At 33.9% G+C, this 23,575-nt stretch overlaps 1 protein-coding gene across 3 annotated transcripts in view; it reads left to right on the top strand.

Annotated features, from left to right (window-relative positions):
- Positions 1-23,575, top strand: part of LOC143057209 (protein wntless homolog) — a 35,202-nt gene that overhangs the window by 4,672 nt on the left and 6,955 nt on the right. For all 3 annotated transcript variants that reach the window (XM_076230469.1, XM_076230483.1, XM_076230476.1), the window contains exons 4-9: positions 15,816-15,965; positions 16,716-16,852; positions 20,897-20,937; positions 21,484-21,611; positions 22,350-22,447; positions 23,455-23,518. In XM_076230469.1, the coding sequence (XP_076086584.1) occupies positions 15,816-15,965; positions 16,716-16,852; positions 20,897-20,937; positions 21,484-21,611; positions 22,350-22,447; positions 23,455-23,518 (618 nt within the window). The remainder of the gene's footprint in view (positions 1-15,815; positions 15,966-16,715; positions 16,853-20,896; positions 20,938-21,483; positions 21,612-22,349; positions 22,448-23,454; positions 23,519-23,575) is intronic.

Genomic DNA, 23,575 nt, shown 5'->3' with positions numbered 1-23,575 from the left:
CCAACACTTCTAATGAGAAGAATGAGGTAGGAATTACTGAAAACTTGTTTGTTCCGACACTTCTAATGAGAAGAATGAGGTAGGAATTACTGAAAACTTGTCTGTTCCGACACTTCTAATGAGAAGAATGAGGTAGGAATTACTGAAAACTTGTCTGTTCCGACACTTTTAATGAGAAGAATGAGGTAGGAATTACTGAAAACTTGTCTGTTCCAACACTTCTAATGAGAAGAATGAGGTAGGAATTACTGAAAACTTGTCTGTTCCAACACTTCTAATGAGAAGAATGAGGTAGGAATTACTGAAAATGAGAAGAATGAGGTAGGAATTACTCAATTATTTTTATTGGTGGAAGAAGACTTTAAGTCTTCTGAAGGCTAATGGTACCGACTTTAAAATCATTGAACCTCTGTTTGCCGCATTCGTTTCTGTGTATTACAATTTCATAACAACTTCCGATTCCTGACACTGATTTGTACACATGATTAAGCATCTGAATCATTTAATTTGTAAATTAGGATTGAATAACAATCACTATCGTAATTATGTAAATTATTAGATTTCATCTCATCTACATGAACGTTATTTGTTTACTTGTAACGGGATGTTTTTACTGTAGATATTTGTGGTACGCATGGGTGAATTTGGTATCGGGACAACTCACCCTGTTTACATGTTTGCCCTTGTTCTGTTCGTCCTGAGTTCTTTCGCCTGTATAGTACAGTCGTGTTCATTCTCTTTACTCTTAAGAAGGACATTTTATAATACGTCCTTGCATTTATTAAAAAATATTAATATTAAGGGTATTGTTAAAAAACTCTAAAACACGATTTAGTGAAAATCATCTATTCCTTATTTTGTTCCCAAGGTAAGACAATCATGTTCAGCCAATCGAATTCTGTGTTTCTCATGATCAATTAATAAGCCAATCAAAAACGTTTTCTCTGAAGATTATTCTAACATGCTAGAATTTTGAACTTGTGTTGTTTTCATCTAGTTGTAAAATCATGAACATGGCATGTGAATTTTCATCTGCAAGCAGGTTCTTACACAGCTTAAGGATAAAAGCATGGCTGATTGACAAAATTCAATGATGCAGTACTACCATAAAGATAATAAATAGTATTTTTTTCACTAATTTTTTGGGGAAAGATTGTTGAGAAGGAAACACACAAATGAATAGATTGACTTTAAACACTTTTCTATACATTTCCCTTCTGTTTCTAGCGAAATTATCGTATTTTGAGCTCTCTTTTACACTATTTACGTTTCTTTTACAATCCGGAAAAATCAGTATGACGAGGTATTCTAAATATATCCAACCTACATTATATTTTATAATGACGTCATTGTTGGAATGCCACACTATGCAGAAGCAGGGATATCTTTCACTGGTTATTTAAATCATTCTCAGAGTTCGTGCACTAAATAGAAATTGTTCTTTGTTAAATTTAAATATAATTATATTTGCTGTAGATGATTCAAACATCAACATGCAATACTTTAATTTGTAGGTCAAATTCGTTAGTGGGGATACATGAGATTGGGGAGAGAAACGATTTTTATACGACCGCAAAAATTGAAAATTTTTTGATCATATATTGGTATCACGTTGGCGTCGTCGTCGTCGTCATCCGAATACTTTTAGTTTTCGCACTCTAACTTTAGTAAAAGTGTATAGAAATCTATGAAATTTTAACACAAGGTTTATGACCACAAAAGGAAGGCTGGGATTGATTTTGGGAGTTTTGGTTCCAACAGTTTAGGAATTAGGGGCCAAAAAGTGCCCAAATAAGCATTTTCTTTGTTTTCGCACTATAACTTTAGTTTAAGTAAATAAAAATCAATGAAATTTAAACACAAGGTTTATGACCACAAAAGGAAGGTTGGTATTGATTTTCGGAGTTGAGGTCCCAACAGTTAAGGAATTAAGGGCCAAAAAGGGGCCCAAATAAGCATTATTCTTGTTTTTTGCACCATAACTTTAGTATACATGGTGTAAGTAAATAGAAATCTATGAAATTTAAACACAAGGTTTATGACCATAAAAGGCAGGGGTTTCATTATCTTTCATGTTGACTGGTACTTTCCATGTTTCTAGGTGGTACTTTTCAATTTATTCCATGAATATCTTATATAAAAATTCCTACATTTAGGCGGTACTTGTCAGTAGCATAGGAGGGTAAAAGTACCGGGTACCGCCTCCTAATGAATGGCCTGTAAAAGGAAGGTTGGGTTTGATTTTGGGAGTTTTGATCCCAACAGTTTAGGAATAAGGGGCCCAAAGGGTAAAAAATTGAACTTTGTTTGATTTCATCAAAAATTGAATGATTGGGGTTCTTTGATATGCCAAATCTAACTGTGTATGTAGATTCTTAATTTTTGGTCCCGTTTTCAAATTGATCTACATTAAGGTCCAAAACATTTTTTTGAGAGCATTAATATTCAACAGCATAGTGAATTGCTCAAAGGCAAAAAAAAATATTTTAAGTTCATTAGTCCACATTCATTCTGTGTCAGAAACCTGTGCAGTGTCAACTATTTAATCACAATCTAAATTAAGAGCTGAATCCAGCTTGAATGTTGTGTCCATACTTGCCCCAACCGTTCAGGGTTCAACCTCTGCGGTCGTATAAAGCTGAGCCCTGCAGAGCATCTGGTTTTCATTTTTTCTGTAATATTCTGTTTTGTGAGTCTTCCTCCAACTCAGGAGCACCTCAGTTGATGAGTAATTATCCACTAAAATAAAACTTTGAAAAGGTGACATTTAGTATATGATTACTAGTCTTCCATTAAAACTAAATTGTGTGTACCAACAAATAAATCATTGTAATGGTAAAAAAAAAAAAAAATAAAAAAAAGTTGCATTTTATAGTTTAAACCTATTTATTCATGAAATTTACAAATATTTCAAAATGTAGGATCTGGAAACAAGCTTCACACAGTTTACATCAATCATATTATTTTTTATTAGTACCTGTATCACTGTGATGAGAGTGGGTAACTGGGAACTTTATCAATTGAAATTTAAAACTAAATGGATTTTTCTTAAGAAAAAAATAAAAATCTTAGAGTACTGTCACAAAATTTTAACACAAGGTTTATGACCACAAAAGGAAGGCTGGGATTAATTTTGGGAGTTTTGGTCCCAACAGTTTAGGAATTAGGGACCAAAAAGTGCCCAAATAAGCATTTTCTTTGTTTTCGCACTATAACTTTAGTTTAAGTAAATAGAAATCTATGAAATTTTGACACAAGGTTTATGACCACAAAAGGAAGGTTGGGATTGATTTTGGGAGTTTTGGTTCCAACAGTTTCGGAATTAGGGGCCAAAAAAGGGCCCAAATAAGCATTATTCTTGGTTTTTGCACAATAACTTATGTATAAGTAAATAAAAATCAATGAAATTTAAACACAAGGTTTATGACCACAAAAGGAAGGTTGGTATTGATTTTTGGAGTTGAGGTCCCAACTGTTTTGGACGTATCGATAATAAAGGCGAGTAAACACAAAAGCGTCTTCAATGTTTCGTATGCTTTACTAGAGTCTAAGATATACAAAGAGACGTCGGCAAGTGACGACGTTGCGGGCCTATTGTTACGTCAAAATGGCGGTAAAACGTTAAGCAAATAAAAGAGTATAAAATACTAAACTGAAACTATAACTAATTCACAACATTCTGGGGGCCGCAAAATGCAATTACTGTTCATGTATTGTTCATAAAAAGGGTATTGAAATAACACTTTTAACAATTACAGTTCATATTTCCAATGGTACCAGTTTCACAATTGGTCTTGTTGTAATCAGTCCATTTGATGTACGAAGTTTGACTGCTCTCACTACTCCATCTTTCCCGGTGATCAATTCTTCTATAACTGCTAGTTTCCACATCATTCTCGGTGAATTGTCCATGATTTGTACGACGGAACCGATTTTCACATGTGCGCTTTGGTCTCCGGCGACGCGATGAAATTCTCTTAATCCGGTAAGGTATTCCATTCTCCATCATTTTGCAAAGTGTTCAATCAAAGTAACTTTATGATTAAAACGTTTGTTTGCTTCTGTGAAATCTAAATTTAAATTATTGTCCTCGGAATCAGAATTGTTCTCTTGTGAAAATCTTCTTCCCTGTAGCAGATGTGACGGTGTAAGCGGCTCTGGATCTCGGATGTCGGACGACACATATGTAATCGGACGATCGTTGATTACACGTTCGATTTCTATCAGAGCTGTTCGTAATATGTCAGAATTTACTTGTGATGTTCGGAGCACTTTTTTCAATGTCGTTTTCGTAATTCCAACTAGTCTCTCCCACCATCCACCGTACCATGGTGCTGCTTTCGGAATAAATTTCCAATTAATCTGAATGTTTATTTCCTTCGGAATATCATGTGAAGCGGAAACAAAGGTTAGTGCATTGTCGTAATAAACAGTACTGGGAATTCCTCTCCTAACGTATCGTCTAAACGCTAATTTGAATGATTCGATTGTCATATCTGTAACAAGTTCTAGGTGTACGGCACGAATACAAGCACATTTGATCAGGCAAATATACGATTTTGTAACAAGTCCATTATCTTTAACGAATAGTGGTCCAGCGAAATCAACACCAGTTGTCGTAAATGGAATCATATCGGTGACTCTATACTTTGGTAGCGGAGACGAAATTTGCTGTGGAAATGCTTTTCTGGTCACATTTCTGAACAATGTGGTTAATGCATTGTCTAATGGAAGGTATCCAATATGATTGACGGATTTGCGTAATTGTCTGTCCAGCACCAGAATGCAACATCTGCAGGTGCGCTTTCAATATAATTAAGTCCGTAAATTGATTTTTCTTCGGAAGTAACACTGGAAATTTCGCGGAGTCGTCTAACTGTGAATTGTGTATGCGCCCAGCGCATCAAATAACACCTTCTGTATCTATGAACAAGCGCAATTGTCTTACTAACGGTAGATTCATGTGACGGGTTTGCGAGTTGCATCTTTTCACTACTGAATTTTTCGTTTTGAATATCTGTAATCCATGTATGAGTTGCGCGGTCGATTTCATCTTTCGTAATATCTTTTCCGTGTCTAGCATATTTCCTCAAGTTATACGGTCGCTTACTTTTACATATATTCACAAATGTAAACACGTACCATGTAACTCGTAGTAACTTCTTCAATGACGAGAATCTTGATAGATCGATTATTTTCGAAATTCCATTTAATACAGACGGTTTCATCTTTTCGCTGTCATCTGTTGTCGTTAACAAAAGAGTCTCTTGTTTAACTTGTGGGTTCCATGTAGGCCAACTGTTCTCATCCGATATCCATGACGGTCCTTGCATCCACAAAGTCGACTCATTGAATTGCGTTGATGATATTCCTCGAGTTTGAAGGTCGGCTGGATTTGAGTCTGTTTGTATGTATTTCCAGTCGTAGTGCTGTGTCGTTTCTTTAATTTCTATCACACGATTCTGAACAAATCTTCCAAATGATTTTAAAGACGAAATCCAGTGCAGAATGATCTGACTGTCACTCCATAGTACTGTGCGTTGTGGTTTTAGGGTTTTCGTGAGGTTTTTAGCCATTCGAGCTCCTATTACTGCAGCCATCAATTCTAGCTTTGGTAATGTCATTTTGGCGAGCGGAGCAATCCGTTTTTTTGCAACTACGAGAGATGAAGTGTTTCCTTTACATAAGTAGGCACTGGCTCCATAAGCGCATTGGCTGGCATCAACAAAGACATGCAATGTTATTTTATCATTGCTTTCGTTCTCATTTTGATCATTAAAATAATGTCGCGCGATTTTCGTATTAATAGTTACATCTCGGATGTCATCTAAAATTTCATACCATGATTTGACTATGTTGCTAGGTAACACCGGGTCCCAATCGTATCCCTCTTTCCATAATGTTTGTATCAGTAGCTTAGCTCTTACAGTCACTGGTCCAAGAATTCCGAGTGGGTCGTAAATTGACGATGATTTACGCAATACTTCTCTCTTTGTCGCTTGTGAATTATCAATATCTATACTATCTTCATTTAGTTTCGCAAATGTCAATATGTCTGACTTCGCATCCCAACGCATTCCAAGAATTTTCGTCTCACTATCCTTATCAAGTACGTTTGCCTTTGTAGCTTCGTTGCTAAGTTGATTGCTATTTGACTTCCATGTTCTCAAATTGAATCCTGCATTTGTCATGAGTTCTCTAGATTCTTCAAAGAAATTTAAGGCGGCTTCTTCAGTATTAACACTTGTAAGTACGTTGTCTACATACAAATCACGCTTGAGTATTTCAGCAGTAGCACTTTTCACCGTTGATAAATGCTTCAATAATGTAGCATTAAGAATAAATGGCGAACATGTAGCTCCAAATAAAATTACCTTGAATCTGTCTCGAGTCCGCTCTTGGGGTTGCTTGGATCTCTGAGCCAGAAAAATCGGGTGGAATCGTGGTCTTCTTCGTCTAGTCCAATCTGGAGGAATGCTTTCTCAATATAAGTTGTTAAGGCGTATTTCCTGTAGCGGAATCTTGTAAGTATGTATATCTGTTAACTTATTAAGCTGCGGCGGTGCAGAAGAAAGGCAATCATTTAAGCTGGGTGATTCTGAATCTTGACGACAACTGCAATCATATACTATACGTATCGTTGTAGTCGATGAATCTTTTTTCACTGGGTGGTGCGGAATATAATGTACTGGATTAGTAGTCTCATCCGGGGTTTCAACCTTCTCTATGAAACCTCGATTTTCTTGGTCGTTGATAATGTTACCGTATATCTTAAGCATCTCTGGTTCTTTAGCAAGTCGGTTAATCACGTTGTATGATCTCTTTCTGGCGATCATCTCGTTGCTAGGCAACTCCGGATGTTCCTGTTTCCATGGGAACTTGGCGATGTACCTATTGGCTTTCAAATGAATATTATTCTCTTGGTAAGTGGTCATTTCTTGTAAGTCCGTTTTCGCTTTCACTTCACTGTCCTTTTCTGTTCCTATAGATTCGATTTCCCAAAATTTATGTATTTCACATTCTTCCAGTCTGTGCAGGGTCAAAATATTCATAATCGATGACGTTGATTGATTATTACTGTTAGAGTTCATTTGTATAGGTCCTGATAGCAAGTATCCTACTTTGGACTGTACAGCGGTTGGTCCGGAACCTCTAACTACTCGGTCTCCAACTATATCCCAATAATAATCGGCGCCAACTAAGACTGATAACTCAAAATCCTCGTCCTGTAAAGCTAGGTGGGCTAACTTCAATCCATTTAAATGAGTAAAACTCGGATAAGCAATCTGTGGTACTATAAGAACTTCAATAGGATAAGCGTATTCGTTAGGCCTTTTATATGGATAATAGCAATTTGTAAATTTCTAACCTTGTTGTTGGATTCACCGAAACCTGATATTGTTATCGCTTCTTTCCTATGTGGTCTCAGGTTCAATAAATCGGCCATCTCTTGAGTGATAAAGCTTCACTGGGCTCCTTCGTCGAATAGTATATTGGCGGTGTTAAAATGTGTCTTGTCATATGTGATAGGTGCTATCGCGGTTTTCAACAATACTTGCGATCTAACCGATGATGTGGATGGTTTTGGTGTACTGCTATCTTTAGACTTGGTATACACGTGTGTTTCATTCTTTGAACAAATACTAGTATGGTGTCGTTTATTACAGTTTTTACATGTTTTATCGGATTTGCAATCGGCAACTCTGTGATTTCCTAAGCAATTGAAACATGCCTGTTTTTCCTTAACAATTCGTTTTCGGTCTTCAATTTCCATGACATTTTTACAAGCTAATGGGGCGTGAACTCCTTGACAAAAGATGCACGGCTTCTTGGTTATGTCTCTTTTTCCTTTTTGATTAGCGTAGTTGCGATTTGTACCCGTGAAGAATGCTGATGTGGGTGTGTAATTTGGCTCTATATCATCACCGTTTACCGACTGACCCGCTTCCTTAATCGTTATCTCATGTTGAATAGCTTGCCGTAACGACGGCAAGTTCCAGTGGTCGCCTCCGTAGGCACGTACCATGTTTTCTCGTATATTCCCAGGTAGTTTATTTAATATTATGGGCACTAAAAGGCTTCCGAACGACTCGTGAGACTCCCCTATACTTTCAAGGCCACGGATGTAGTCTGTCGTAGAATTTTTATGCCCCACCTACGATAGTAGAGGGGCATTATGTTTTCTGGTCTGTGCCTCCGTTCGTTTGTTCGTCCGTCCGTCGGTGCGTCCGTCTGTGCGTCCGTTCGCTTCAGGTTAAAGTTTTTGGTCAAGGTAGTTTTTGAAGAAGTTGAAGTCCAATCAACTTGAAACTTAGTACACATGTTCCCCATGATATGATCTTTCTAATTTTAATGCCAAATTATAGTTTTGACCCCAATTTCATGGTCCACTGAACAAAGAAAATGATAGTGCAAAGTTCAGGTTAAAGTTTTTGGTCAAGGTAGTTTTTGATAAAGTTAAAGTTACATCAACTTGAAACTTAGTACACATGTTCCCTATGATATGATCTTTGTAATTATAATTCCAAATTATAAGTTTGACCCCAATTTCACGGTTCACTGAACATAGAAAATGATAGTGCGAGTGGGGCATCCGTGTACTCTGGACACATTCTTGTTTCAAATGTGTAATATTTGACGTTGGACTAGGAAGGCTGATTAAACTCTGCATGTATGTTTGTACTATCTTGTGTGGTTGACCGAATCTTTGTTTCAGTACATGTAATGCTTGTCCGTAATTTGTGTTAGTTATTTGTAGACCTGCTATGCATTGGGTGGCTTCTCCGAACAGTTGAGATTTCAAGTAATTGAATTTCTGTACATCGTTTAAAGACAGGTTATTGTGTACGGCAGCACTAAACGAATCCCAAAAGGGTTGCCATTCTAACATATTCCCGCCGAACGTTGGTAAATTTAATTTGGGAAGTTTGTGGTACATGCTGGAGTTTGAAAAAACGGACGCTGATGTATTTGCGTGCATGAAATGGGCGGTGGCTGACTTTCTTGATGATTCATGAAATTAATAAACTCGTGTGCGTTTGGGTTTAGCAATGACTTACTTGACTGTTTTGTCTGTGATTTCAGATTCCTTAATGATTTTTGAAAGTTTGGTTACTGCCATTTCTATGTCATACGTGTATCTGTCGGCTTCCTCTATTTCTTCGCTCACTTCCTCTTCTGATAATTCCTCAACAATCTCCTCGTTCAGTTGGTCAATCGTTTCCTGCTTCTTAGCAATAAGTCCTCGAATGGTAGAAAGTTCGCTAACGTCATATTCCTGCAAAAGTTCCTCGGAACTCGGTTCCACTTTCTTTAGCAGCTTTGAAAGAACTCCCCGATGTCCAACTCGTCTGGTCTTCATCTTCGTTGTCGCGGTACTCATCTTTCGTATTCTTCTGTTTTTGTCATGGCACCAATGTTTTGGATGTATCGATAATAAAGGCGAGTAAACACAAAAGCGTCTTCAATGTTTCGTATGCTTTACTAGAGTCTAAGATATACAAAGAGACGTCGGCAAGTGACGACGTTGCGGGCCTATTGTTACGTCAAAATGGCAGTAAAACGTTAAGCAAATAAAAGAATATAAAATACTAAACTGAAACTATAACTAATTCACAACACCAACAGTTTAGGAATTAGGGGCCAAAAAGGGGCCCAAATAAGCATTATTCTTGGTTTTTACACCATAACTTTAGTATACATGGTATAAGTAAATAGAAATCTATGAAATTTAAACACAAGGTTTATGATCATAAAAGGCAGGGGTTTCATTATCTTTCATGTTGACTGGTACTTTCCATGTTTCTAGGTGGTACTTTTCAATTTATTCCATGAATATCTTATATAAAAATTCCTACATTTAGGCGGTACTTGTCAATAGCATAGGAGGGTAAAAGTACCGGGTACCGCCTCCTAATGAATGGCCTGTAAAAGGAAGGTTGGGTTTGATTTTGGGAGTTTTGGTCCCAACAGTTTAGGAATAAGGGGCCCAAAGGGTAAAAAATTGAACTTTGTTTGATTTCATCAAAAATTGAATGATTGGGGTTCTTTGATATGCCAAATCTAACTGTGTATGTAGATTCTTAATTTTTGGTCCCGTTTTCAAATTGATCTACATTAAGGTCCAAAGGGTCCAAAATTAAACTTAGTTTGATTTTAACAAAAAAATAATCCTTGGGGTTCTTTGATTATGTTGATATGCTGAATCTAAAAATGTACTTAGATTTTTATACGACTGCAAAAATTTTAATTTTTCGTCGTATATTGCTATCACGTTGGCGTTGTCGTCTGCGTCGTCGTCGTCGTCCGAATACTTTTAGTTTTCGCACTCTAACTTTAGTAAAAATGAATAGAAATTGATGAAATTTTGACACAAGGTTTATGACCACAAAAGGAAGGTTGGGATTGATTTTGGGAGTTTTGGTCCCAACATTTTAGGAATTAGGGGCCAAAAAGGGCCCAAATAAGCATTTTCTTGGTTTTCACACTATAACTTTAGTTTAAGTGAATAGAAATCTATGAAATTTTGACATAAGGTTTATGACCACAAAAGGAAGGTTGGGATTGTTTTTGGGAGTTTTGGTTCCAACAGTTTAGGAATAAGGGGCCAAAAAAGGGCCCAAATAAGCATTATTCTTGGTTTTCGCACAATAACTTTAGTATAAGTAAATAGATATCAGTGAAATTTAAACACAAGGTTTATGACCACAAAAGGAAGGTTGGGATTGATTTTGGGAGTTGAGGTCCCAACAGTTTAGGAATTAGGGGCCCAAATAAGCATTATTCTTGGTTTTCGCACCATAACTTAAGTACAAGTAAATAGAAATCTATGAAATTTAAACACAAGGTTTATGACCATAAAAGGAAGGTTGGGTTTGATTTTGGGAGTTTTGGTCCCAACAGTTTCGGAATAAGGGGCCCAAAGGGTCCAAAATTGAACTTTGTTTGATTTCATCAAAAATTGAATAATTGGGGTTCTTTGATATGCTAAATCTAACTGTGTATGTAGATTCTTAATTTTTGGTCCCGTTTTCAAATTGGTCTACATTAAGGTCCAAAGGGTCCAAAATTAAACTTAGTTTGATTTTAACAAAAATTGAATCCTTGGGGTTCTTTAATATGTTAAATCTAAAAATGAACTTAGATTTTGATTATTGGCCCAGTTTTCAAGTTGGTCCAAATCGGGGTCCAAAATTAAACTTTGTTTGATTTCATCAAAAATTGAATAATTGGGGTTCTTTGATATGCCAAATCTAACTGTGTATGCAGATTCTTAATTTTTGGTCCCGTTTTCAAATTGGTCTACATTAAAGTCCAAAGGGTCCAAAATTCAACTAAATTTGATTTTAACAAAAATTGAATTCTTGGGCTTTTGATATGCTGAATCTAAACATGTACTTAGATTTTTGTTTATGGGCCCAGTTTTCAAGTTGGTTCAAATCAGGATCCAAAATTATTATATTAAGTATTGCGCAATAGCAAGAAATTTTCAATTGCACTGTATTCAGCAATAGCAAGAAATCTTCAATTGCACAGTATTGTGCAACAGCAAGAAATTTTCAATTGCTCAGTATTGCGCAATAGCAAAAAATCTTTAATTGCACAGTATTGTGCAATAGCAAATTTTTTCAATTGCACAGTATTGCGCAATAGCCAGAAATATCTAATTGCACAACATTGTGCAATAGCAAGAAATTTTCAATTGATTGGAGTTATCTTTCTTTGTCCAGAATAGTAGTTGAGTCAACTTAAATCATTGTTTTATACAATATACAATGTATATTCACTTTTACTACCAACTAAATAAATTAAAACAATCTTTACCATTCAGTGATAACAAGCACCTTTTGTTACATTTTAATATTTTATGATGTATTTAAATGAGTAGTTATTGTTGCAAACTCCATTAGAAATTTGAATTGAGATCAGTTTTGGTAAAAGGGAAAGGGGGATGTGAAAAAAAAATGGGGGGGGGGGGTTAAATTTTTCTCATTTCAGATTTCATAAATAAAAAGAAAATTTCTTCAAACATTTTTTTGAGAGGATTAATATTCAACAGCATAGTGAATTGCTCAAAGGCAAAAAAAAATTTTAAGTTCATTAGACCACATTCATTCTGTGTCAGAAACCTATGCTGTGTCAACTATTTAATCACAATCCAAATTTAGAGCTGTATCCAGCTTGAATGTTGTGTCCATACTAATGCCCCAACCGTTCAGGGTTCAACCTCTGCAGTCGTATAAAGCTGCACCCTGCGGAGCATCTGGTTGATTATTGGCCCAGTTTTCAAGTTGGTCCAAAATTAAACTTTGTTTGATTTCATCAAAAATTGAATAATTGGGTTTCTTTGATATGCCAAATCTAAACTGTGTATGAAGATTATTAATTTTTGGTCCCGTTTTCAAATTGGTCTACATTAGAGGGGCACTAGCTGTCAAATTCATGGTCACCGATTTGACTTAAATTCTCATATTTGATTTATAACAATGTAAAACATTTATCCAAACTATCAAAAGTCTAAAATAAACAGTTTACAGAGCATGGGGTAGATAATATGTAGGTTCGTTTCGTGTGTATTTTAGTCCAGACGCCATCTAATTACCTATCGATTGACCTCAGATGACCATATATGCGGTGTAAATATAAATAAAGATATGAATAGATTAAACCAACACGTGCAATTGGATTTTTATAGGTCTGTTTGATTTTATTTTATAGATTAAAAATAGATGTTTCTCATTGTTTTTAACCATATAAGAATGATTTTATGTGCATCGAATTAGTAATCATATGATTTACTGTAGTTTCACTTTCATTGTTGACATTCTTTTTCTTTAAATAACCAGTACACATACAATGCATGCATTGTCAATCTCTAGCTAGGGGTTAAATTGAAGTTCACATGAATACGGATTAAAAGAGGTCGACTCATTCACTTGCAAGTGAATTACTAATTATCAATGTTTCTTAGCGTAATTTGACAAAATTGAATCTTTTTGGCTTCAAAAAGCGAATTGTTATTTCACTATTTCACTTTCATTATTGATTGAACAGAAAAAAATCGAACTTTAGATTTTTTATATATCTCGTAGCTAAGTCCAAAGGGTCCAAAATTAAACTAAGTTTGATTTTAACAAAAATTGAATTCTTGGGCTTCTTTGATATGCTGAATCTAAACATATACTTAGATTTTTGATTATGGGCCCAGTTTTCAAGTTGGTTCAAATCGGGATCCAAAATTATTATATTAAGTATTGTGCAATAGCAAGAAATTTTCAATTGCACTGTATTCAGCAATAGCAAGAAATCTTCAATTGCACAGTATTGTGCAATAGCAAGAAATCTTCAATTGCACAGTATTGTGCAATAGCAAATATTTTCAATTGCACAGTATTGCGCAATAGCAAGAAATATCTAATTGTACAATATTTTGCAATAGCAAGATAGTTTTCAATTGGAGTTATCTTTCTTTGTCCAGAATAGTAGTTGAATCAACTTAAATCATTGTATTATACAATATACAATGTATATTATGTTAAATTTTTCTCATTTCAGATTTCATAAATAAAAAGAAAATTTCTTCAAACATTTTTTTGAGAGCATTAATATTCAACAGCATAGTGAATTGCTCAAAGGCAAAAAAAAATATTTTAAGTTCATTAGTCCACATTCATTCTGTGTCAGAAACCTGTGCAGTGTCAACTATTTAATCACAATCTAAATTAAGAGCTGAATCCAGCTTGAATGTTGTGTCCATACTTGCCCCAACTGTTCAGGGTTCAACCTCTGTGGTCGTATAAAGCTGCACCCTGCGGAGCATCTGGTTTTCATTTTTTCTGTAATATTCTGTTTTGTGAGTCTTCCTCCAACTCTGGAGCACCTCCGTTGATGAGTAATTATCCACTAAAATAAAACTTTGAAAAGGTGACATTTAGTATAAGATTACTAGTCTTCCATTAAAACTAAATTGTGTGTACCAACAAGTAAATCATTGTAATGGTAAAAAAAATAAATAAAAAAATGTTGCATTTTATAGTTTAAACCTATTTATTCATGAAATTTACAAATATTTCAAAATGTAGGATCTGGAAACAAGCTTCACACAGTTTACATCAATCATATTATTTTTTATTAGTACCTGTATCACTGTGATGATAGTGGGTAACTGGGGACTTTATCAATTGAAATTTAAAACTAAATGGATTTTTCTTAAGAAAAAAATAAAAATCTTAGAGTACCGTCACAAAAAATGGAAAATGGCCTAGCCTGCAGTTCAGTGGTACACAATTAAGATTTCAGAAAACATTGTAGTTGTTGTTAAAATGGCAGAAATCAGTTTAATTTTACATAATAAACTATCAACTTTAATCCAATGTTTAGATTAAGAAGATGCAGATCTCTTTCTCCAAATTGAATCCTAAATTAAGGAAACAAAATTAGATTAAACAACAACAATTGACTTCAATATTGTCAACCTTTCTAGATGTTCCAGCTGTTATTTTTTTCATTCTTTATATGAAGACTATCAAAAGATACAACCCCCCCCAAAAAAAAAAAAGAGACAAGGGCCGTCTTTCCCCTCAGAGCTATTCAGCTCTTAGATTGACATAATACTTGTTGTAACATAATTTATTTTTGTATTCAATTAAATCATTTAAAGGACAATGTACTATTCTTTTTTCACAAAGACCAACAAAGAAGTTGGGACCCCCCTTCCCCCCCCTTATTATGAGTGGTGTCCCTAAAACAAGGGGTCATTTTACTGTTGAGAAAAAAAGAAAGAACATTTTTAAGATTTTTAACTCAAAAGTTGGAAAAATCATTATAGATGAAACAACTTTTCTAAATGAGGGGTCAAATTAATAAAGAAGATATAAGTTTAGAAACATCACAAAATTCTTTTCACATGTTTTGACCATTTAATACTTGATAGATGCATAGTTCTTGGAGAAAAATTTCATCAAATAATATGAATGTAAAGTTGCTCATTTTTTACAGTGGGTTGTAATGTACTTCCAATGAGGGTTACCCCGACCTGTTAAAGGTCAATCTTTGTGCATAATTCAAAATTGGAAATTTCAACAAGCATCTAATATTCTTACACAAGAAAATAAACCCTGGTCTGCTAGCTACATGTTCATCTTTTCTACCGATTTAATAACTAGAATCATGCAAACAGACCAGAAAAATGCATGTAAGTTCATCATAAAAATATGACACTTTTTTCTACACAATCCAGATCGTGCAAAATACTTCGCTAAAAATTGTAACATTTACAATTGTTGTCGCACACTAAAGAACCCCATGGGAACTTACAAAAGTTGGCGGGTATGTAACAAGTCTTATTATTTTTATGCCCCATTTATGGGCATTATGTTTTCTGGTCTGTCCGTCCGTCCTGCTTCAGGTTAAAGTTTATGGCCGAGGTAGTTTTTGATGAAGTTGAAATCCAATCAACTTGAAACTTAGTACACATGTGTTTCTTATGATATGATCTTTCTGATTTTACTGCCAAATTAAAGATTTTACCTAATTTTCACAGTCCACTGAACATAGAAAATGATTGTATGGATGGGAAATCCATGTACTTATGACACATTCTTGTTTGAAGAAAAAAAATATGTCATAACGATAAAGGAACAAAGCAGGCTGGGTTAGTGGGGCTGCTTTTATGGTAATTCAAGTTACCTTTTATTCACATTCTTCCACCTCAGAGCTATCAGCTCTTTGCTTATTATGATAAATAAAGTCTTATATTGCTATTCATCAATTGTTCTTATCAACCATTATTATCATCGTTAAATTTATATTTTCAGACAGAACCAGGGTCTCAGTATGATTGTGAGCTGCTTCATGCCTTTGAGATTTCCAGTTTACACCATGATTACTATCTACTGAACCTACGACTCCCTCCAAGTCCTGAGAAGAATATAAATATTGGTCAGATTGATGATATCTCTCTTGTGGTTAGTAGAATTTGTAATCGCCTGTTGTTGATTATACTTCTCTAAACCTCAATATCTTCTCTTAATCTACTTTAAATATCTTATTTACTGCTGATTTAATTACTTTCATGAGTTCCAGGCTTAAGTGGATAGTCGTCTCACTAATGCCACAGATGTTTTGAGATACATATACTCTATTCTGATTTGAAATTACATACATGTATTGTATATATAGATTCTTCCACTGCATTGAGTGTAATACAGTATTCTCTACTTGACAGTGAATTTCATATTTAGAATGCGAGGCTTGCTGAGCTTTCAATAGTAGAGAAATCTTTTATTCCATTGAGTTGCAGTTATGGAATCTATACACCTTATCGCTATTTGTCCGCCATTACTTGATATCACACAGGTTCCCTTAAAAATTCAACATCATAAAACAAAATATCTGATGCCACAATGAAAAAGTGATTGTTGTATGCGTCAAAAGTTCAAGCGGCCGGGTCAGCCGGGATCAACGATAAGGTGTATTCTCAAATGATTTCAGGCTTTATGTAAATAAATTTGAATATTGCTCTTTCTCTTTATTATCTGCTAGTACTAGTCTTCTTTATGTGTGATGTCACAATATGAATTCCAGAAATGTGAAAAAATATTTATGGTTATAATGCAGCCTGCACTATTCACTAATATACACAAAGTGATTAAGGAATGATGCCCAATGAACACATATTCTATTTTATAGATAATTCTGTTTTTTTGTTGTTGTAGACAATTCATCAGAATGGAGGATTTACTATAATATGGTTCTCCATTAAGACTTTCATGTTTCCATGTGTTCTGATTGTGTTAGTCTGGTTCTGGAAAAGGATTCAACAGATGTGTAGACCCCCAAACTTACTAGAAAGGTTAGATCTTAATAGTCACAGATGTGTAGACCCCAAAACATACTAGAAAGGTTAGATCTCAATGTCACAGATGTGTAGACCCCAAACTTACTGGAAAGGTTAGATCTCAATAGTCACAGATGTGTAGACCCCCAAACTTACTGGAAAGGTTAGATCTCAATGTCACAGATGTGTAGACCCCCAAACTTACTAGAAAGGTTAGATCTCAATAGTCACAGATGTGTAGACCCCCAAACTTACTGGAAAGGTTAGATCTCAATGTCACAGATGTGTAGACCCCCAAACTTACTGGAAAGGTTAGATCTCAATAGTCACAGATGTGTAGACCCCCAAACTTACTGGAAAGGTTAGATCTCAATAGTCACAGATGTTTAGACCCCAAAACTTACTAGAAAATGTTAGATCTCAATGTCACAGATGTTTAGACCCCCAAACTTACTAGGAAATGTTAGATCTCAATGTCACAGATGTGTAGACCACCAAACTTACTAGAAAGGTTAGATCTCAATAGTCACAGGTGTTAAGACCCCCAAACTTACTAGGAAATGTTAGATCTCAATGTCACAGATATATAGACCCCCAAACTTACTAGAAAGGTTAGATCTCAATAGTCATAGATGTTTAGACTGCCGAACTTACTAGGAAATGTTAGATCTCAATAGTCATAGATGTTTAGACCCCAAAACTTGCTAGGAAATGTTAGATCTCAATGCCACAGATGTTTAGACCCTCAAACTTACCGTACTAGGAAATGTTAGAACTCAATGTCACAGATGTTTAGACCTCAAAACTTACTAGGAAATGTTAGATCTCAATGTCATAGATGTTTAGACCCCCAAACTTACTAGGAAATGTTAGATCTCAATGTCATACATGTGTAGACCCCCAAACTTACTAGAAAGGTTAGATCTCAATAGTCACAGATGTTTAGACCCCCGAACTTACTAGAAAGGTTAGATCTCAATGTCACAGATGTTTAGACCCTCAAACATACTAGGAAATGTTAGATCTCAATAGTCACAGATGTTTAGACCCCCAAACTTTCTAGGAAATGTTAGATCTCAATGTCACAGATGTGTAGACCCCAAACTTACTAGAAATGTTAGATCTCAATAGTCACAGATGTTTAGACTCCCAATCTTACTAGGAAATGTTAGATCTCAATGTCATAGATGTGTAGACCCCCAAACTTACTAGAAAGGTTAGATCTCAATAGTCACAGATGTTTAGACACCAAACTTACAAGGAAATGTTAGATCTCAATGTCACAGATGTGTAGACCCCCAAACTTACTAGAAAGGTAAGATCTCAATAGTCACAGATCTGTAGTACCCAAAACTTACTAGAACGGTTAGAACTTAATAGTCACACATGTATAAACCACCAAACTTCCTAGAAAGGTAAGATCTTAATGTCACAGATGTTTAGACCCCCAAACTTACTAGAAAGGTTAGATCTTCATAGTCACAGATGTTTAGACCCCCAAACTTACTAGGAAATGTTAGATCTCAATGTCACAGATGTGTAGACACCCAAACTTACTAGAAAGGTTAGATCTCAATTTCACAGATGTGTAGACCCCCAAACTTACTAGAAAGGTTACGGCCTAGCCAAGATCAGATGTGCATTTCATATTTGGGCTATGTTATAGGCTTGTAAAGACAAAAAGATAAACTTTACATAAGTAATACATCTTTGAACTGAAGAAGAGAAAGTAGGGCTTCACAATGAATATCAAATATCATGTATAGGTGTTACCGTTTTGAAAAAAACCCACTAAAATACACGCTGAAAATGGGCAAAATTTAACGTTATGTTGTTTCATTTAAAATTTCGCTGTTTTTATCAATTGATAGTTAGTTAGTGAACTTAATTTGAACTACATTATTGGTTCATTGCTATAAACAATTAATTCATCTTTCTTTTACTGTTTGTTGCAACAAAAAATCTTCAGTGGTTACAAAGTTATGATAAAATGTTGAATACTATGCACTTGTTATGAAATTTTGTACTTTTGTTTTTAGCTTGCTCAGTGTAGTGATAAAAGAGAAAAATAAATCAAATTTATGCTATTATGTGTTTTGTTTTCTCTTCTAGTATATACATTATCAAAAACTACCTCATTTATCAAAATTGAAGTACCCTAGCTTGAGATATATGCCATCAAAGTTGGATATACAAATAAAGTGAAAAAATGTCTTGTCCGTAGACATGCATTCTCTAGTAAACTGGAAACATAATTACATTAATGTTGCATTGCTAAGTTCCTGTTCTTTTGTAGATATGAAAACACTACAAACATTTTTTTCTACCATCTATTAATAGAGGAAAAAATTCAAAAATATGTCAGAATGTCTTGTCCGTAGACACATGTCTTGTCCGTAGACATGTCTTTTTATCAATATTGCTTGGCTTTATGGGTCCTAATTAGTCCTATGTGTTGTTTAAACTTAGAAATATCTTATTTTTAATAAATAAATGGTTGTAAAATTACTTTACAGGAGTGGATTTTAAAAAGTGTCAGATTATCAGTCATAAAAAGCATACCTTATTTTACTTCAATATTGTTTATTCCAGTTACTGCATACCTTAAAAGATTAACTTAATCAAATGAAGAAAAAGTATTTCTCTCTCTCTAACTTTATCTTTTGCATTTCAGTATTAACAGCAGATGAGGAAGTGTCTACGGACAAGACACTTGTACATAACAAGTATTAAATTCAATTATTTGTCTGCTATGGAACTTAAATCTTATTTATAGGTGATGAAAGTTATCTATTCAAATTAAAACTCAATATTTTCAACATAAATATAGTCACAATTAATTCTAACAGATTTTTTTTTTAACTGAAATTGTCTTGTCCGTAGACATTACTACAATATATTTGTATCCAATTTCCTTGAGTTCAGCCTAATTTGATGGGTAAAATGTATGTTATTTTTTCAAGAGAACACATTCAACTATGTCAAAATTGAGTTTTAATAATAGTTTGATTGTTTTAAACAGTCAGATATATGGATTTCAGTTAAAAAAATGTGTCTTCATTTTGGCTTAATCAATAAATTATTGAGATATGTAAAGAATTATGGGTACAATTTTATATTTTCCAAAATTAAAAAACACCGCTTAAAACTTAATTAGGAACTTTTAATCTTAACTTTAACAATCATCTTTGAAAGCATTTAATTGAATATCAATAAAATGTCTTGTCCGTAGACATTATCAAAATGTATTTGTTTCCATTTTCCTCAAAGTTAAGCATCATTTGATAGATAAACCTGATAAAATGTATTGTTTTTTTTCAAGATAACACTTTCAGCTATATCAAAATTAGGTTTTAATAATGCATTTCATTAAGTAAGCTGTAAGAGATTAACACTGTGCTTAAGGAAGCTGGCTTGTCATGTTTAGGAATTTTGGTAAAATTTTCGGAATCCTCTGGTTTTATCCATTTGAATGCATTAGCAAATTTTGCCCGGTGACCCCCATTTTTATTTTTATAATTCTTTTACATTTGTAATGATAAGCTGTCTGTTAAAGTCTTTTAAAATGTTAATTACTTTTTAATAGTTTTTGAGGACTTTAACTTGTCAATGATAAAGCTATGAAAAGTCAAGAGAGAAATTTTTCCCGCCAAAATTTCAATGGCTAATATATCGAAAACGAGCAACGGTGACTTATATATTTTTTTTGCTCTTTGAAGTCCTTTATTAATCCCCTATCAATATAAACTAGTGTTTTAAAAAGTTAATTACTTTGAAACTGAGAAGCGAACTCCCTTAATATTGATATTCATTGTGTTCCATCACATGTACATTTGACTTATATATTTTTTTTGCTCTTTGAAGTCCTTTATTAATCCCCTATCAATATAAACTAGTGTTTTAAAAAGTTAATTACTTTGAAACTGAGAAGCGAACTCCCTTAATATTGATATTCATTGTGTTCCATCACATGTACATTTGTAGACTTATAAAAGACATTTAAATTATATATTTATTTACTGTATAATAACAGACATTTATGTTTTTTTTAATTTTCAGAACACTCTTTGCTTTGGGAATAACAATGTCAATCTTAAACTGTAAGTTATACTCATTTTTAGCTCATCTGGTCCAACGACTCCTTATTTGAGTTCTTGTCCTTTAATTACAATTTTTACCATTTTTTTTGCGTTATGCCTTATAGTAAGACAAGATCAACAAAACATAGATTTTTGTTATAAATTTCATGAATTCTATTGTGTCTTTTGTTGAATGTGCACATATACCAAAGTTAGCAACACAGGCTCTTTAGAGCCTTTTGTTAAGGTAAAGATTCATTTACTAAGAAAAAGTAAAGTTGAAATAGCAAAATATGTATGTAACTCAAACATATGAATTGTAAGTTACTCAAACATCCTTACACTGTCAAAAAGAAGCTTGTCAGTCATCTTTGAAATGCATTTCTAATGTTGTTAAGAAATGACTTATATAAGCATTTCAACACATACATCACAAGAGAGCATCTAAGTATTTCTGATTGTTGACTTTATAAAGCCTTACATCACATGAAAGTCAAGACCATATATATGTTTCTGTGTATGTGTAACATAGTATGTAGTTAACATGTACTTATGCTTATTTTTCAGTACCCATTGAATGGTTGACATTTTGGTTGAATATTCCCTTCATGCTGCTGCTGAATGATATCAGACAGGGAGCGTTCTATGCCATGTTGTTGTCGTTCTGGATTATATTTACTGGAGAACATATAATGGTAAGTTCATCATAGAATAATGAAGGATGCTATTATTATGAGATCTGAAGACATTTAGTAAGCATTTATGCTGATATTATACACAATAGTAGGACCAAGTCATTAGAAAATGACACAAACAACAGTCATTAACCTGTACATACATCCCATACACACAAACCTGTACATTTATCCCATGCACACACATTTTTATACTTTACATTCCCCCAATGCACATAAACCTGTACAATGAAATACAACTTGTACACAAACTATTGCATACATCCCACATGCATAAACACTTACATATTAAAAAGACGCACAAATGTGTTTATACATCCAATATCCATACAATTATACATACATCCAATATACAAACTATTTAATCATCCAATATGCATAAACCTGTACATATAAAAATATTCTCAAATGTGTTAATACCTTCAATACAAATAAACTATAAAACTGTACATACAATGACCTATATATAGCTACTTCCAGTACATATCATGCATATAAACATGTACATGCTTTCAATGTCTTGATTGTAAACTATTTTCTCTTATCATATTTTAATTTTTCGTAAAAGATAATTTTAGTCTAGCATGAAATAAATTGATGATCTGTTGATTTTAAGTATGAATTAAAGTAGAATTAGTGAAAATTTACATTATATAGATGATGTCAGTCGTTATATTAACATTCTATTTTAGGATCAGACAGAGATATCTCAATCAGTATATTAACATTTTATTATAGGACCAGACAGAGAGAAACAGACTGAAATTGTACTGGAAACATTTAACTGCTGTAATAGTGGGTTGTGTCTGCTTGTTTGTGTTTGAGATGTGTGAAAGGTACATATTTGATTTTAAATACTTCTACCACCTCATTGTCAAAAACATTGTAATCACTTTTTTGTAAGTTCCCATTCTTGGACAGTAGGCTTTGGAATGCAAAGTAATTTCTCAGTCATATACTGTCATTGCCTGATTGGCTTTTGTTTTGAACAATTTTCCAAAAAAAACCTGTTCAATTCAAGATACCTTTATTATATAAGGATTTGTCTGTCTGTCAATAGGTTGGTCCATTTGTCTGTCTGTCAGTAGGTTGGCCCATTTGTCTGTCTGTCAATAGGTTGGCCCCTGTTTCAAAACACAACAATACTCAAAAGACCATCAAGTAAAAAGCTTATATACCTGGTCGGAATATGTGTCATCTCTAGACCATACTTTACTTTTAGTTTGATATTTTTACTGGAGTTACTGAACTTTCACCATAGTTTTGTACTATCCTACCACAATGACATCTTCTGATAGCAACACCTAACACTGTTTGACAGAAAGTGGTCATACTTGATAACATGATTCAACCAATTTTTCAGGAGTTCTGACAAATTTTTTGTCACTTTGAATTATGGCATCACAATTAAATTATATCTCTTTATCTTCTTTCTTTTCTAAATTTGTTCACATTGTATATTGTATAGGGTGATTGTAGAAAGTATTTTTAAAGTTTTTCATTGTTCTGAGTAATAGGCAAAAAGTTGTACAATGGCTTACTATTTTTTTATGAAATGCTTGATACAAGATGGCATATAAAAATCAAGATGTGGTATGATTGCCAATGAGACAGATCTCCACAAGACACCAAATGACACAAAAATTAACAGCTATAGGTCAATGTACAGCCTTCAACAATTAGCAAAGCCCTTACCGCTTTGAACAGTTGGTTGATTTTAACTTTTGTAGAGTTAATTAGAAAGTATTGTCTGCTCAAATTACTCTGTCAACTACTTTATCAAAGAATGACATGATTTATTTGAATAGTAAAACATAATACTTCATTTGTGTTTATTTTACAGAGGAATGCAGTTGAAGAATCCATTCTACAGTATATGGTCGAGTGAAATTGGATCAAAACTGGCTGTATCCTTTTGATGTTTAATGTCAAATAGCATTGAGAATTTTGATGGACATTTACTG

This window comes from Mytilus galloprovincialis, chromosome 1 (genome assembly GCF_965363235.1).
Source record: "Mytilus galloprovincialis chromosome 1, xbMytGall1.hap1.1, whole genome shotgun sequence".
NCBI classification, from domain to species: domain Eukaryota; kingdom Metazoa; phylum Mollusca; class Bivalvia; order Mytilida; family Mytilidae; genus Mytilus; species Mytilus galloprovincialis.
This window is presented reverse-complemented; position numbering and strand designations above follow the sequence as displayed.